Below are 17,629 nucleotides of genomic sequence, written 5' to 3' on the forward strand. Positions count from 1 at the left end.
GAGTGCTTGGGTTGAGGATCACAGTAACCAGTTTGTTTTCTCTGAGACAGGATCTTGCCAGGTGGCTTCACACTCACAGCTCTCCTGCCTTTGTACGTCTCTCCTAACCCCTCAGTGCTGTGCACCATAGCTTTCTTCTCTCCTACCCCCAGAGCTGGGCACCATAGCTTTCTTGCTGTCTTTTTTTCCCTAAAGTGTTGGGTCCCATCTCAATCATAGGGTCCTTTCCAAGTCTTGTTCTTTCCCCCAATGACTTTCAGGTAAGATCTGGCAACTTTTTAGCTCTTGAGACATAAATTTGGTTTAATCTTTAAAAAAAGATGTTTTCTGATGAAATGGGTGATGCCACTGGTTCAAACAATACACAGAGACTAGCACCATGGGGGGGTCATGTGCTCTCTGTCATTTCTTAGGCCCATAAGACTAAGCAGAGACCTCATGAATAAAAACGGGTGCTTCTATGAAACATACTCCAAGTTGGATAACCACACACTTGCATCTTACCACACCAACTCAGGTCACAGATGCTGTTGTCCCACCCATTCTGCAGATGAGAAGTGAGGTACATCAAGGTCTTGACACTGTCCACTGCAACTAGAGGCGTGGGCTGGCTCTACTGTCTGTGTTTTTGTTGCTTCTTAGTAGGAAGCAGGGGCTGTGCAGAATGGTTCTGAAGCACAAAAAAGGCTGGCTAGTAATATAAGGAAAACAGTCGGAGGCAGGTTTGGGAAGTGCAGGAAGGGTGAGCCGCACACACTTTCATGTGGGTGGAGAATGACTCTGCTGTCACACTCGATGGCATCTGCCAAGTATGATTTCTCAGGATGTGGTGGTTGGCTGAGAGCCTCTTATAGCCACTAGATTCCGCTCCCCCTCTGCTGTTTTCTCCTGGCCCTGAGAAGCCTCCTTCAGACTTCCCTCATCCTCCTGCTCTTTCTAGGAGGCTGTCTGAGTCAGGTGCTGCAAGAGACTAGTGACAGGCTGTCTCTCTCTGTACATGTACAAAAAATTACATAATAAATGATCTTTAAAGATTATTTCTTTAGCACATGTTATGCGCACATGTGCATGGATAATTTGCAGGAATTGGTTTTCCCCTTCCACCATGTGAATCCTAGGATCAAACTCAGGTTGTCAGGCTTGGTGGCAAGTACTGAGCCATATTACTGGCTGCTCTCTTTATATATATTTATCTATATCGTTATTTTAATGCATAAATTGTTAAAGAAAAACATTTTATCCCTTAACTACCTCTACTGCTCCTTCTCCTTCTTCCTGTATTTGTACTTAGATCAAGTGTTCATTAAATCAGTATCTCTTATTAATCATGCCCAGACTTTATTAGTATGTTCTGTCTCCATTGTCTGAGGCTAGAATTACAGATGAACCTTTGTGCTCATTTGACAGTCACGTGGGTTCTGGGGATCTGAACCCCAGTGTCTTGCTCAGCCAATGCTTTAACCGCAGAGCTACTGATTGCCCCCCTTCCTCTTTTTCCTCCTCCTTCTCCTCTTCCTCCTCCTCCTATTTTGTTTTATTGAGACAGTAGCTTTGGGGCCTCTCCTGGAACTAGCTCTTGTAGACCAGGCTAGCCTCCAACTCACAGACATCTGCCAGCTTTTGCCGCTGGAATGCTGGGATTAAAGGCGTGCGCCACCACCACCTAATGTGATTCTCTATGTAATTGTACTTTTTATGTCAATTTTTTGAAGGAGAATTGTGGCAGGACTGGGATACATTTCAGAGTTAAAAGTATCAAATACAAGATCCACTGGTAGGGATCCCAAGCAAGCCAAAAGGAAACTGAACGAGAGTCCCCAATTCAGTTCTTAAACTCTTGTTGTTCAGTGAATAATAATATCTGGTAATATCTCTTGAATTCCTATTACTATCAGGCTCCAGGAACTTTATATATTCTACTTTGGTAAATTTTATTGTGTCTTGAATGTGAACTGTCCCCTGTGGGCTCATGTGTTTGAACTCTTGGGTCCACAGGTGCTGGTGGTGTTTTGTACAGTTGGGAAACCTTTAGCAGGTGATAGACCCTTGCTAGAGGAAGTGGGTCACTAGGGATGGTCTTAAAGCCTGGCCCCGTGTCATCCCTGATGTTTTTCGGCTGTGCATGCTTGTGCATGCATGCCTGTCCTGGCGTGATGGACTGGATCCCTTCCTAAAGTGTAAGCTGAAATAAGCCCCTCTCACCCTAAGTTGTTCTGCTCAGATATTTGCTCACAACAATGAGGAAAGCATCTAGCATATTTCTCACCTGTGAGAAACAGGTACCGTAGATGAGAGCCCTGGAGAGAAGCAGGGCTACAAGGCAGATTGATCAGAACTTCCCCGATGTGGGGAGGTTAGAAGGTTGGAAGTTCCCAGCCATTTTAAAAGCTATCTTTAGCTTCTTTAATGATCGTCTACTACCCACCGCTGTATGTGACCTAATATCCTGGCAAGCATTAGATAAGCCCTTTGGAATGTAGGAAGGGACTCTTGCAGCGTCTACCAATCTGGAAACTAGGAATGCCAGCAGACAGCATCTGAAGCCTGTAATAGGGATCTCCCCACTTTGCTCTAACTCACCTTCCTGGTTTCAATGTATTTGAAAAATGGGTTGGCACATGACTTCTATGAGTACAGAAACTTCATGAAACCAGCACCACGCTGGAACGTGGAATTTGGAGTAAACTAAATCTGTGTTCATGGGCTATGGTCACCATATTTGGTTCACAATAAACTCACCTCCTTTGAAGTCAGAACTGTGTTGTTGTTGTTTAATCTTTTTATTCGTTCTAAGATTTTATTTATTTATTATGTATACAGTTCTTTGCCTACATGTATGCTTGCAGGCCAGAAGAGGGCACTAAATGTCATTACAGATGGTTGTGAGCCACCATGTGGTTGCTGGGAATCAAACTCAGGACCTTTGGAAGAGCAATCAGTGCTCTTAACCACTGAGCCATCTCTCCAACCCCCAGAACTGTGTTTCTTGCATTGGTATCTTACTATTGACATCTTAGAGACTGCAACAGGAGAGAGTTATAGAAAGGTGTGACAAGCCACCTTGCAGGTCAGAGCTGGGTCTGTGATTCTAACCTCTTGCTTTCTGAAACATTTTAACCCTCCTCCTTCTGAGGCTGGGTAACAGCTCAGCATCACACCCTCAGAGAGGCCTCTGCTGAGCTTGCCTTGAACAGCGCTTTCTGATTCTCTTCAGATCACACATTGCAAACAACTTCTATTTACTTGCTGTATTTTCTCGGGGGTGCTATCCTTATGGTTAGAACCTGAAATCCATCAAGGCAGAGATCATGTCTGTCTTGTTCATCATCCTGTTCTCAGTGTTTTGCACAGATCTAGCAAACAGTAACCGTTCTGTGTTTGTTGGTGAATAAGTGATAATGACTTCAGAATTCATTGTCTCCCAGTCATTCTACAGTACAATCAATACATGGAAATATCCCATTTAAAAGTAACAGTGTAGTTTGGACTCTGGTTGGTTTTCAGCCACAAGCTTATTTTTCTATGCCATCCCCTGGAAACTTTATCACTGTGGTAACAAACTTCTGGGAGTAGGAATATCAGTTTCAAAAACAAAAGATACACATAAAAATATAAACCCAGGTGCATAAAATAATAAGCCAAACTGAATGGACACACACCAAAAATATACCAGGGTGTATTGTTGGAAAAACATTTATTGCAATTCGGTGTCAAAAAATGTTTACAAAAATATGCCACTGTCTGGTACAAACAACTATAAAAAAGTCCGTTCATCATGCAAGAAAGGTGTGCAAATAAGTTATACAGGACTCAGATTATTTAATATTAAACAATCAGTTTTGCATGTAATCAGTCTAACCTTATACATTAAGTTAAAACATTCCACCCACTCTAATATTTTTCTTTAAAAAGTACACTTAAAGCTTCTAAGCTTAGACATGGACTATAATATACACTCTTTAGCCAGGGTGACTGGCATTTGGTAGTATAAAGATGGCACCAAAGGCGCCCAAATATGGAGCAGGGATTGGAGCCATCTGTTAAACAGCCTTGTGCACAGTTAACAAACGTGTCTATTATACTCACAGAGAGAGTCATATTCAGTAATGTTGAAGCATACAGAGCATCCAGAAATTTGGAGTTCGGATGTAGCCATCCATTTCCAGCCAATTGGAGAGGGACTAAGTTTAGAGAGCTTTCTCAAGAAGTTTTGCTTGCTGAAGTCAAGGACACTTTGAAAAAGGCGTACCAGACAAAAATCATGGCTATCACCATCCCTTGCCTTATGGGATAAATTCTGCTAAATGCAAACAAGGTTGAACGGAGTGAACTCCCACCACATAGAACCTCACTGGATCTTATAGTGGGGATCACCTTAGGTAAGAGGAACAAGAAGGAGGATGGATGGCTTAAATGCACCTTTCCATTTCAGGGGTACCAGCAGGAGCAAGGTCAACACTTAGCTATTCTTTTGTGTATATTTGCACATACATGCATGCACGTGTGTGTGCGTGTGCACATGTATACATGCATGCATGGTAGTATGCCTGTATGTGTGTGCACATGCATATGCATTTAGGGGGCAGGGCAGATATTGGGCATCTTCCTGGATCTCTGTCCACATTTCTTTGTGAGGCAGGGTCTCTCACTGAGCCTGGGTATCACTTGATTCTTTAAACTAGCTGGCCCATCAACTCCCCATTCACTAAAGTTCATGCTTGGTTTTGACAAGGAATTCATTTGGTGGGGAACTCAGGTCCCCATGCTTCCGTAGTAGGCACTTTATCAGCCAGCCATCTCCCAAGGACCCTATATCTATTCCTGTAAGGGCATGATGTTAAAAAACCCAAGAGAAAGGACGAATTTGTCAAAGCATGCCGTTTGCTTCCTGCTGTTTTTGAAACAAGGCCTTGCTATGTAGCCCAGGCTAGAAGTCCAGTTCTCCCGCCTCTGCAGATCACAGGTGTGCACCACACACCTGGCATGCCAGTTGCTTCCTACTAAGCAGGCTGTGCTCAGAGGAATGCGGTGGTAGCAGCAGAATGAGAGGGTGTGAAAATGAAAAGGGACAAGGTTTGGAAGACTTGGTGGCAGACGCCCATCATGGGATGGCCTCCCAAGCCTCCCACAGTGAGGGTCTTTGGAAGAATCACACCGAGTGTCGTGAACCTACAGATGCCCACAAGGTGCTCAAGGTGGGAGGTGGACTCACAGCTCTGGCATCAGGAAGCCCCAGGTCTCTCTTCAACTCTGTTGACTTCCCCCAGGAGTGCAGAGGAAGGCTCCCCACCCCCCAGTTCTGGAAAGGCTTCCTCATCTTGAAAGGCCGAAACGTCAGACTGCATCCTCTCTAACAACCCTCCTTGGTCTAAAGTCTGGGATGGGAATCGCCTTCATTTAGAAAACCAAAGGTGGTTTTGTTGTTGTTTTCTGTTTCAGCAAAGCAGAGAAGAAAACATTGACAGAAAACATAGACTTCAGAATAATTACTACCTGGTTTGTTAAGCCATAGAAGGCCCATTATACATCAAAGAGTAACATCCCTGCGTTTGCCCAGAGGTTCAGGGTGTTTCTGAGTCTGTTTAAGCACTAACGGGTTTCAAGCCAGCATCCAGTCAGAAGAGATGGTTCACAGGCTCAGATAGTTGGAAACAGATTAAAAAAAAAAAAAAAAAAAAAACAACAACAGATGTCAACATAGAAAATGATAGAGTTTAGTTAAAAAATGCACACATAAAATTACAGTCAAAAATTCACACATAAAATTTAAAGTGTTTGCGCAGCAAGATGTTACTGCCCCACAGCCAGGCAGAAAAATATAAACCCAGGTGCGTGTTTTATAATAAACATTGTTTCCAACGCCGAGAACCATATACTGCTAAACGTCTCCTGCGGCGACTTCTCTCTCTGTGTATCATACCAACTGCTTAGACAAACCAAATTCCCAACCTTTTCTCTTCCACGGTAAACAATAAAAATAAGGCGTCTGCGCCAATAGCAGCCCTCCTCACTGTTGGGAGGCCACAAGGATGAGCCCCCCACCAGCTGGCTTCACGGTCACAAGGAGATGGGATCGTCAGCTGGGAGCCTTTGCAGTGCCAAGTATCTTGTCCAGACCACTTCCACCTGAAACTGGTCATTACTAGTCAGAAAGTTCTCCCAGCTGATGGGCTCAGGATCCCACCTTGTGGCTTCTGATCCTTTCTGCCACCCCTTCTCCCCAATTTGACTGACACACCTGTCCACTCATCTGCGCTGAGTAACGACCCGAGATAGTTGGCAGTATCACTGGGCTGATTCTTTTTTTTCTTTTACTGGCTCTTGCTATAAAAGGAGCATTCCTAAACTCTATATGGAATGGTTCTCTCTCTTCAGAGACTCTCAGCTGATTGTGCTTAAGTAAGTTTTGATTCACCATCTCCCTGGGTTTGCTCAGATGACTTGGACAGAACCCTTTCCCTCTTGCTGTCGGAATAACTTCAGAGTGGGCATAACTCAAGTTCTGTTTTACAACATGCAAAGAAGGGACAGGAGGGTACAGTAGGAGAGAGAAAACAGATTTCTTCTTTGTCTTGGAAAAATTCTTCTAGCAGTTTCTATATCCACGCCCCTCTCACTTCTGTAGCAGCTTGGGCCAGGGATTCTTAGTTTTTGTGTCTTAGGTCTGGGAGTCCTGGGTGGGTTTGTCAAGAGGAATTCTGTAGACTTATTCCTGTTCTAGGAGCAAAACTTTTAAGTCCCGTCACTTGTATGTGAGGCTCTGGCCATGCCCTAATAAGGATATCTTGCCTGCTCTTCTCTCTCCATTGCTCCTCCCTGCCACACGACATCAAAGATGTTCCATTACTACTCCTTCCCCACTCCCTCTCCACCTGCCAAAATCCTTCCTATTTTCTACTAACCAGTGAAAGTGTCCTATACATGTTCCTTTTTCCTTCTTCATCCTAAATCAATTCTTTGGCTGTGTCGCATACCATATCCAATGACACCAAGGTTCATGGAGGATCCGCAGGCACCTAGCCAACTTTTCAAAAAGCTGGGACCTCACTGCTTGGGGTCAGGGTCATTTTACACAGAGACGGACGGTTGCCTGGGGCATGTAGGATGTATGCCTTTGTGCATTGCTGACACTCCATGAGACTGGCTCGCCAGTTTTCTGCTGGCAGTTCAAAGCAGGCAAAGTTGCTGGAACTGTAAATAAACCCCAAGGTCCCAACAACTTTCCATCTCCAAACAACTTGACAAAGTGGTGGTAACAAGCTGATAAGAACATGTGAAAGGCCATGAGCCCCTAACCCTAACAGTGTCACTTAGAGTCACTGTTTCCAGAGCTTTCCATAGCAATGGCAGCCCCAGCTCCACCCCACACTTACAGAAGTATTGTAAGGTGAGGTATTTTAGAGTCTGACAATTATGGAAAAAGTGTCTTCCTTCCTTCCTTCCTTCCTTCCTTCCTTCCTTCATTCCCTTTCCTTTCTTTTCTTTCCTAGTCTAAGCCCTTAATGTAAATCTTAATGTAAAAATAATTCTGGGGAGAAGAGTTAAAAGAAAAAGCAAAAAAAAAACTGAAAAACCCACAAAACCAAATAGAAAAACCCTTAGCTGTTACAGGTTTGTAGTCTCTAAAGTTCAGCGTTATGCATCAAATCTTATTCTTTTACAGTTCCCTTTCCTCATTACGGGCCTCTGAATTCAACTTAATTTTCCCCTCAAGGACGAAGGAAATATGGAGAGCTTTTGGTGTAAGTACAGATACTGCAAACCAGGGAACCCTGCAGACTCTGTCTGCGCACGCGGCACCGACCTGAGGGTACACTATTACCGAAGGCAGAGGTGTTGACTGTCCCTTGTATGCTCGGTCACCTTTCCTTTCCTTCGAGGACCACCCCAAGCATCAAAGCTTTAGGTTACACAATCCCTCACTTAACATCTACGTGGACACATTCCTACTTCTGATGATTTACCAAGGACGTGCATAGTGGAAGTTTTATTTGGAGATTTTTTTTTTTTTTAAAAAAAAAGCAAATACAACTGCAAATATATGTACATTGTAGAAAAGCAACAATCTATAAAAAGTAAAAAATAACATTTCCCCCACCCCAGGAATTAACTCCTGAAGTCCTGAGATTTGCTTTCTTCCACAGTGTTCATATCTCTGCTTTGCAAGACCCCCTGGGATCCTTTGTCTTTTACCTCTCTTTGTTATAACTCAGTCCTGGAACAAGCTTAAGATGAACTGGGCTCCCTATCTAGCTGGAACTCCAGGTTTCCTTTTAAATCACGCATGTGAAAAGTCCCCATTCAGGATGACTCAAGTTTGATGCTAAAACCTAAAGAATAGAAAGAGCCTCAGCTCAACACCCCAAGGGGAAGCAGCAGCTATCAGAATGCCTAACTGGCTGGTGTCAAAAATGTCTCTCTCAAGCCTCAGTTCTTAGGCCCCGCTAAGTTCACAGACATTCAATAATCCATGAAGATACCCATGGGAGACCAGACAAGCCCAGAAGTTAAGCTAGAGGAGAGGAGAGTTAAATCAGAAGCGCCAAGCCACCATCTACAGGTGCCCAATTCTAGTTCTTCATGACTTCTGCTGGAGCTGTTCTCAAGCTGGCCTTCTGGTTCCATATATGAGCTACAACACGGAAGGAAAAAAGGTGTAGACTGGGAGCAAAGAGGGGAAGGGAACCGAGAAGAGGGTTGTTTCTAATAGCCTTCCCATCTTAGATTTCTTTACAGATGAAAGAACTTACATGAAACACAGACACTGCCCGCTAGATAATGCACGCTGCCAGAGAGCACACTACGCTTTTAGAGGTAGACCATTGTGTGGCATCTTCGTAGGATAAGGCCTTATGCCTGCATAGGTGTCCGATGGGTGGACTTCTTTGCCTGTTCAACAAATCCCAAATCCAAACCCAAAGCCCAAGGATTCCTCCGTTGTAGCATTCATTCTCCTTCTTCCTCATTTTGTCTTAACAACACTATCACATTGTAAACAGAGTGTTCTGTCTGGTATTTGAGTTTTGCGTTTTTTCCTTCCTAGGGAACTAGGAAGTTTCCATGAACATCAGGAGAACTCCGTTTTCACGGCAGACATAGAGTTCTCGCCCTTATAGTCTCGCTGGCAAATTTTTAGGGGAAAAGAAAAAGTCTATTTACAGTATTTCCGCATTTCCGTACCAGTTCTAGTGTGCAGTTCACATTTGTAAATTCCCATCGGCAGCTTCGTCCCTTCCCTCCAACGTCTTCTCAGTGACTTCGCTCACAAGTTTCAAGCCAGTGCTTACAATGTACACTATTTACAAAGGAAGTCTCCGAATTCCCAGCCATCCGATCAGCGGGGAGTAGGGGGGGGGACTTGTGAAGTGCCGTCAAGTGGGGGGGGGGGGGTCAGAACTTGAACAAGTTGATGAAGTCCTGGGGTGAGAGTGAGACCGAGCAGCTCTCTGGGTTGTTGGCCGTGCACGGGTGGTCAGTGCCCTGAAAACAGCATCATGGTTAGATCCGAGTTCTCAGCGGCAGCTCCCTGGCTCTCTCGGGCCTTGCCCAATCTCTCAGCAACTCTGTCACGAAAGCCACTGCAGGGGCTGGAGAGGTGGTTCAGCGGTTAAGAGCAGGTACTGCTCTTGCTGAGGACCCAAGCTCTGGTCTTGAACGTGGGTCAAGTGGCTCACAACCACCTGTAGGTTCAGCTCTGAGGTACCCGACACCATCTTCCAGCCTCTGCAGGCACCGCTCTCATATGCATATAACCACGCATAAACATGTATGCACGTTTATGATTAAAAATGCCAATAAACCTTAGAAGCAAAAGAATGCCACTGAATTCAGGGGGTGAGTGGAGTGGCTGGTATATGACTGTGAGTACCCACATGAAAGTTGGGCATGGAGGCGGGCATCCTGTAACCCTAGCACTGGGGGTGAAGCAGAGCAGATGGGGCCCTGGAGCTCATTGGCTGGCTAGTCTAGCCAATCTGGTGAGTTCCCGGTTCAGTTTTTTTTTTCTTTTTCTTTTTAAGGTGGTGAGCTACTGATGAAAAAGGAGACTGTGACCTCAGGCCTCCATGCTCATGGGCTCATATGTGCACACACACATGTGCATACACAAACACATCTGCACATACTATCCCTCCCCTCCAAAGGGATTCCACAGCACCCAGAAGCTGAAGAATTCGTGTTCGCCTATGTGTTGTTTCCCGGTGCACACAAAGGTAGAATATGTGGTAAGCGGGTTTCAGAGACAAATCAACATAAGGGGTGGAAGAAATGAAGGGAAATGAAGCCCTTGGAGTTGCTCTTCCCTGTCCAAGGGCTGCATGGGTTTCACTCCTTCTCTTAGGTTGAGGGCTGAGATAGGAAAGAACAGGGAAGAGCTGGACTCACGTTGCTGACACTGTTGGCACTGACGCCCCAGGCTCAGGGAAACCAGGGCTGGAGGCAGAGACTGAAGCACAGGCTATGGAGAGTATTGTTAAAGGCTTCAGCCTGCATGACCAACGTCGTTACCTGCCCAGTCAGCTGGGCCCTTCCACCTCAATTACCAATCGAGAAAATGCCACACAGACTTGCCCACAGGCCAATTTCGTGGGGGGCATTTAATAAACTGCGGTTCCCTTTTCCAAAAGGACGCTAGCTTGCGTCAAGCTGACAGAACCCTAGCCAGCGCAGGCGCATACCTTCCAGGAGAGGATGTGGCAGTGTCTGCAGAGCTGCAGGGTGTCCCCATACTGCTCTCTCCTTGGGTAACATCGGATCAGCTTAAAATACATCTTCTTCCAATCCAGCTGTCCTTTGTCCGACAAGATTAATCGCTTGCGGATCTGAAAATCAAACGGAGAAAAGTAATTTCCGGAGAGTCCACCAAGAGGATAGTTTGGGGTTTTCTGGTTCCGAAGATCTGCTCTCACTCTTTACCCCACGTTTTTACAGGGACCCTAGAAAGGCCCAGGAAAGAAAGCTGTCACGTTGGAAAGCAGCTTTCTTAGCTCTCCCTGCTTACTGGGCACTGTTTAACCAGCTTTCAGAAGAAACAGGGAACTACGCTTTCCTAGTGATTGTGTACAGGGCCTTCGACTGGTCAAAGCTTAGACCACTCCCATAAGCCACTTCAATCTTTTCTTCTTTCAATCTTTTCTTTTGTCGACCCAGACAATTATTTCTAGGAAGGCGCAGTCACTAGCATCATGGCTCTATTTTATGTTTAAATATCAGTGGCTTCATGAAAAGAACCTGTTGAATTAATGCACAGATGGAGAAATTGGTAAAAAAAAAAAAAAAAAAAAACCCTGGACGAGGAACGGGTATATAGAGCACCCTAGGGTGTCTGCGGGCCCAATTCAAACGTAGGGTCAGCTGTCTCAGCCTAAGGGTCACTTCACTGATTTGAATGCACCAGTTGGTCATTGTGGCCTTGGTCTCTTCACCTGTTTAAAGTGGGCATGATAATATTTACCCTTCCTGGGTTGGGAGCATGAAAGGAAACACTCTTCATAAAAGTGCTTGAATATAAAGCACCATAACAAGGTCTTTTTAAAAAATTTTTCATGAGCCATAAAATGTAATTTGGGGTAAGGGTTTATTTTTCCCTTATCAAGTCAATGATGACAATGACAAGGAACCAAAAACCAAAAAACACACATTGACTTAGGAATGCCTTAGACCAGTGGTTCTTAACCTGTAGGCAGCGACCCCATAGGGGTCGCCTAAGACCACTGGAAAACACAGAAATGTACGCTGTGGTTCCTAACAGTGGCAAAATGACAACTGGGAAGGAGTAAGGAAAATAATTTTATGGTCGGAGGTCACCACAACATGAGGAGCCGTACTGAAGGCTCGAAGCATTAGGAAGGTTGAGAACCATGTAAGGCCTACACTGTTGCTTTCTAGTAAAACAGGCAACCCAGGAGGCAGTCCCGCTTCACGCTGGAGAAGGATGCGTCTTTTCAGGGTGGGGGCAGACCAGGGAGCACGAGGAGCCAGCCACTGGGCTGCACTGACCTGTCGTTCTGAGAAGTGGTACTGGCAGAGTCTCTTCCACAGCAGCCGGTCCTCACTGAGCACAAGAAGGTCTGGGGCTGCCTGGCCCAGGCTGACCAGGTCCCGCCCATCACTCAGCCTCTGCATGATGTTCAGTTGCAAACACACAGGCAGGTCCGTGAAGGTGAGGCCTTTGAAGGCAGGCTGCAGAGAGAAGGCCAGATGATAAGCGGAGTGTTAAAGAAGAGCCATTTTCTTGCCATAGCTTGCTCTCAGAATGCCACGGTCCCCAGATCCTGCAGTCTCAAGCTGGCTTATCAACAGCTAGATTCCCAAAGCCGTGATGCTCCCGGTCCAACAGGTAGAAGCAGGACCTACGGCAGAGCCTCCAGAGGACAGCCCGGAGTGTCCTGGCTGACTGCAGCCTGCAGCCTGCAGGCTTTCCCTGTCCTTGCAACCTTCTGCTCCCAAAACAGCGTATGTTGGACTCTTTTTATTATATTTTTCTTTTTTTCTTTTTCTGAGACAGGGTTTCTCTGTATAGCCTTGGCAGTCCTGGAACTCACTTTGTAGACTAGGCTAGTCTCAAACTCAGGAAATCCACCTGCCTCTGCCCCCCAAGGGCTGGGATCAAAGGTGTGCATCATCACCATCACCCTGCTATATTTTTCTTTATTTCTGAAAATTTCATATAAGTGAACAATGACATGATATCATTTACCCCATTTCCCTCATCTAACCCCCTGTACCCAACAGGTCCCTCTCAACTTCAAGTCCTTTAAAAAGATTGATTTTTCTTGTATGTGTACGAGTGTTTGTCTGTAAATGCACCATGCCTTGTGCTGCAGAGGTCAGAGGAGGGTGTTGAATCCATTGGAAATGCAGCTATGGATGGTTATGAGCCGTCATGTGGGTGATAGGAACTAAACCCAGATCCTCTGCAAGAGCAACAAGGGCTCTTAACCACTGAGCCATCTCTCGAGCTCCTCATATTTGTTTGTTTGCCTGGATAACTCTCTAAGCCTAATTAGTGCTGCCCATGTGTGCACGGTGTGGGGCCACCCACTGGAGCGTGGGAGCACGTTGGATTTTTGTGCTTTGTTAGCCTCACTATTCAACTTCAAGACTCACTGCCTTCCAAAAGTGCCACCGCCCCGATGGGAGGCCCAGGCAGACACCTGGCCTCCCATCTCACTGTCTTCTGTGATTTCAGGTCGGTCCGCTTCAGTGCACTGTCTGGCACCCAAGCCATATCTTGCTTACCTATGCACAATGCCCTCACCCACCTGGTCTTGCTCCTCTTGTCTCTCAAACCCACTTCAAACCCATTGCCACTGGGTATGGTGGTCCTCGCCTTTAATCCCAGCATTTGGGAGGTAGAGAGAGGAGGAGATGGGTGTGCTCATGGCCAGCTTGGTCAACATAACAAGTTCTAGGACAGCCAGGGCTACATAGAGAGACTGTGTCTCCAAAAACCAAGAACCGAATACCCCACAAAGAAAAACAAAACTCAACCTTTGACCACCTTTTCCGCCTATGTATCCCCTCCCTTAGGTCTCCTTTACTGTACCTTCTCAGAATTCCTAGGAGCTCCCTCAGTGACTGTCTGCAACCCTCCCTCCTTTCTGCACAACCCCTTCCTTAGGAAAGGCTGAATGGAGCATTCCTTTCAGAATCGAAGGTCCTGGACAACAGGGTCTTGGCTTTGCTTCACTGTTGTGTCCTGGTGTCCACGAAGTTTGGCACGTCATAAGCACTCAGTAAATATTAGTACAATGGATTAAATCCAAATAGTTGAACAGGAAAAAAAGAATAACACAAAGACCTCGTGCATGTGTTTGTGTGTGTGTGTGGTATGTGTGTTTACAGGACTATATGGATGCATTTGTATGCATCTGTGTGGGTTTGTGTATGTTTCTGTTTGCATTTATAATTACGTATGTTTGTGCATTTGTGTTTGTGTGTATATGTGTGTGCACACACTGGGAATGGATGGCCCCAAAACCTTTGAGCTAAGCTCCACTGTAACTGAGGACACCAGGGAACATTTAATTTAAAAATTTTTAAATTTATCCTACAAATATGAGTGTTTTGCCTGTATGTATGTATGTACACCACATGTGTACGTGATGCCCATGGAGATCAGAAGGTATTGGGTCCTCTGGAACTAGAGTTACAGATGGTTGTGAGCCACCATGTGGGTGGTAGGAACAGAACCCCGGTCTTCTGCAGAGCAACAGTGCTCTTAACTGCTGAGTGATCTTTCTAGCCCCTCCAGGGGATGTTTTAAAAACTGCTCATTGGGCTGGAGAGATGGCTCAGCAGTTAAGAGCACTGCCTGTTCTTCCAAAAGTCCTGAGTTCAATTCCCAGCAACCACATGGTGGCTCACAACCATCTGTAATGAGGTCTGGTCAGCAGGCATACACACAGACAGAATACTGTATACATAATAAATAAATATTTACAAAAAACAAAACTTCTCATTTACATATAATACACACCTGCAATCAATCTTGAGCTTCTGAAGGAACTTCCACTATACCCTCAAACTTATATTCAAGCCCTTTCTTATTTTAAAATTTGATCATCTCAAGATACCTCACCTAGACCTATATCCTTGAAGGCAGGACCTAGCTTGTAGGCCTTGGAGACTAATCCAGCACACACAGCCCTTGGGGCGCTTACTGGACAGGCACAGAGGAAAATAATAATAGGGATTATTTTTCTCATCAAATTTCTGGGGGCAGAACCTGTAGGAAGCACAGCAAAGCCCAAACACATGGGGACTGCAGGGACTACTTAGTACCAGCCTCATCAAGATGATGCCAAGTTCCATTTGATCTTGTCAATCACCTGAGTCCCCTGGTAGGCAAGACATAAACTGATGGGAAGATAGGCTACAGAAGAGGACTTAATGGGAGCTGCTGAGGAGAATGGATGTGGCTAGTGAGGAATGTGATGGGGGCAAACAGCATCCTGGGAAGTCTGGGTCTCAGTTTCCCCAGCTCCCGAAGACTGTGTTTAGAATACTGAAGATTCCTCTAGCCCTGATGATCGTAGCCCTGCAGCGACTCAGGCTTCCTGTTTCAGAAGTGTCTGTGATTTGACAATTTTTACTGCTCACTTCTACCCCAGGCTGTTGGGCTGAACTCAACTGGTTTGCAACATTCAGGCCTTTGTGTGACCGCAGAAAGCCTTAGGCCCTATTTGTCATTTATCATCGGCTGTTGATCATATGAGCTAATAAAACTGCCATGGGACTTTCTTTCTGTTTCCAGCACTTCAAAGCCTCTACTTTTTTGGTTAAAACTCCCAGGCCAATTATTACATTAACTCCTATTAAAGGCAAGTTGGCTTGGCAGAGTTTGCTCTGTCAGATTTTCAAACCTGAACTTTTCCAAAACCCTTGCCCAGACCTCGTGCCAAGCCCTTATTCCTGATAAATGGTTAACTGCTTACATGCCTTCTCCCTTTCGAATATAAACATATAAAAGGGAAAATATGTCACTCTTGCAGCCTTAGTCAAGCATTTGGCTGAACTCCATTTTGTCTACCCCAACCCTCATTTTCCAAAACATTGCTTTGCCCACAGCACTGTAATTATATTTTATTTTCCCCCTACAAACCAGTTCTCTTAATTTCGTCCTTCATCCTTTATTCTTACATAAGTTACATTTACAAATAAAAATTGGCTTGAAAGAATTAGATATGAAGATTTCTAAGGCAAACAAGGTTATGTGCTGAGACAATAGTGGAAGATCGTGGGCAAAGAGGGAAGCATTTACTACGAAAGGCACTTTAATATTTTCATGGATTAATATTCTTTTCTCTCTGAGAAACACAGAAATATCATCCAGACTGAAGTGATTTGACTGTTCTTGTTCTCTCACTGTCCCCCCACTCCCTCGTCCCCCCCCCCCGCCCCAGGATCTTATAGCCCAGGCTGGTTTCAGATTTTTTTTTTCTATAGTTGAGGATGACCTTGAACTCCCCATTCTCCTGCCTCCACTTCCCAAGTGTACCGAGATTACAAGCCCCATAACAGTTGGGGATTTGTGTGGGAAGCTCTTCTTCACAGCTCTCAGAACAGCACAACTCAGAGCCCCCTAGTGGGTTCAGGAAAGGATCAGCATCGCCTCTGGGAGCAGCCTGTTCTGGAGTCTGATGTCAGACATCCTGGTATAGAGGCCCCAACACAGTTCCACTCTACCCTTCATGTACTTGGCTTTTACATCCTTGAAGTCAATGAGCCACATATGGAAACTACCAAGAGAAAAATGCATCTGAACCCACAGCATAGAGACTCTTTCTTGTCCTGCTGCCCTATGCACATAGCATCCCATAAGGTACTAGAATTGGGCTAGAAATGACTTGCAGGATAGAGGAGGGTGCATGGGCTAAGCATAGTCACTATGCCGTTGTATACAAAATACTTGAGCATCCATGGCATCCAAGGTAACCTTGGAGTGTCTCTAAATCCATCCTCTGTGGAGACTGAGGATGCTTTCTCTCAATTACAAAACAAGAAAATGAGTATCTTTCAGTGGGGCTGGGTATAAGAGATGAGTTAATACATAGAAGTACTTAGCACAGGACCCAGTAAATTCCTGCCATTTACCCTAATTACAATTAATTACGAGATAAGTTAATTATCACATGGGAAGGCCTTACAGTGTGTGTGCAGGCAAGCCCTTGATCATAACACCTATTGCATCTATAATAATGCTTCCTACACACTAGGCCCTGCTCCAGCTGCTGTCTGTAGGCTGGTTTATGCAATCTCACACCTATGTTCAATCTCACACGGGGATAGGAAAGAGCTGGGCATGTCTGCCTCTCCTTTCCAAATGAGGAAAGTGAAGAAGCATGGGGAGACTGAGTAACTGTCTGAATCTTGCAGTTGGTATAATTTACCACTGTCATCCATAATCTAGGACAATATTCTCCATTCATGCTCCCCGGAACCCCGAACATGTACTTCAGCAGACGGGTTGGTGGGGAGCTGTCTCTTCAAGCCAATATTCATCTCTTCAACTAAAATCTACTGACTACTTGTGCCAGGTATGGAGCAGAAGATGAATGTTTTCTCCTTTGGAGACTGTGAAGCAGTGGATGGAGACAGATGTGTATGTGCATGAGAGCCTTCCGGCTGATCAGAACTGTTCTGAAGGAGACTGTGATAGCGGCTGTAAGAGATGGGATGAACCCGGCAGACTGTGAGCCAGAAGGCCCTGAAGGGTGTGTAGAGGAGTGTGGGGTTCCACTGGAGCACACCAAGCAGATGTTGGGGGCAGGGGATGAGCTTCAGGGCTGGCTCTCTTAAGCAGAGGATTTCATTGGATTAAAAAGGTTTTTTTTTTTTTTTTTTTTTTTTTTTTTTTTAATAAGCTGAATCAGTGGATAAATAGTTGGAAGAAAACTAGATGGGGAAGAGTTTGGAAACCACTGATGTTAAGCACGCTTTGCCATTTTAGGAATCAACAGTCCCAGCTTCTGACTTTTTTTTTTTTTTTTTTTTTTGGTTTTTTCGAGACAGGGTTTCTCTGTAGCTTTGGAGCCTGTCCTGGAACTAGCTCTTGTAGACCAGGCTGGTCTCGAACTCACAGAGATCCGCCTGCCTCTGCCTCCCGAGTGCTGGGATTAAAGGCGTG

General features: G+C 45.2%; 1 protein-coding gene across 1 annotated transcript in view; it reads right to left on the reverse strand.

The window, feature by feature from the left end:
- Window positions 1–7,516: 7,516 nt before the first annotated feature.
- Fbxo32 (F-box protein 32) overlaps window positions 7,517–17,629 on the reverse strand; it is a 37,822-nt gene continuing 27,709 nt past the window's right edge. The window contains exons 7-9 of the mRNA XM_038342453.1: window positions 11,998–12,180; window positions 10,677–10,820; window positions 7,517–9,480 (exon numbers count right to left, since the gene is read on the reverse strand). Of these exons, the coding sequence (XP_038198381.1) occupies window positions 9,391–9,480; window positions 10,677–10,820; window positions 11,998–12,180 (417 nt within the window). The 3' untranslated portion in view covers window positions 7,517–9,390. The remainder of the gene's footprint in view (window positions 9,481–10,676; window positions 10,821–11,997; window positions 12,181–17,629) is intronic.

The sequence above is a fragment of the Arvicola amphibius genome, chromosome 9, assembly GCF_903992535.2.
Source record: "Arvicola amphibius chromosome 9, mArvAmp1.2, whole genome shotgun sequence".
In the NCBI taxonomy this organism is placed as follows: Eukaryota; Metazoa; Chordata; class Mammalia; order Rodentia; family Cricetidae; genus Arvicola; species Arvicola amphibius.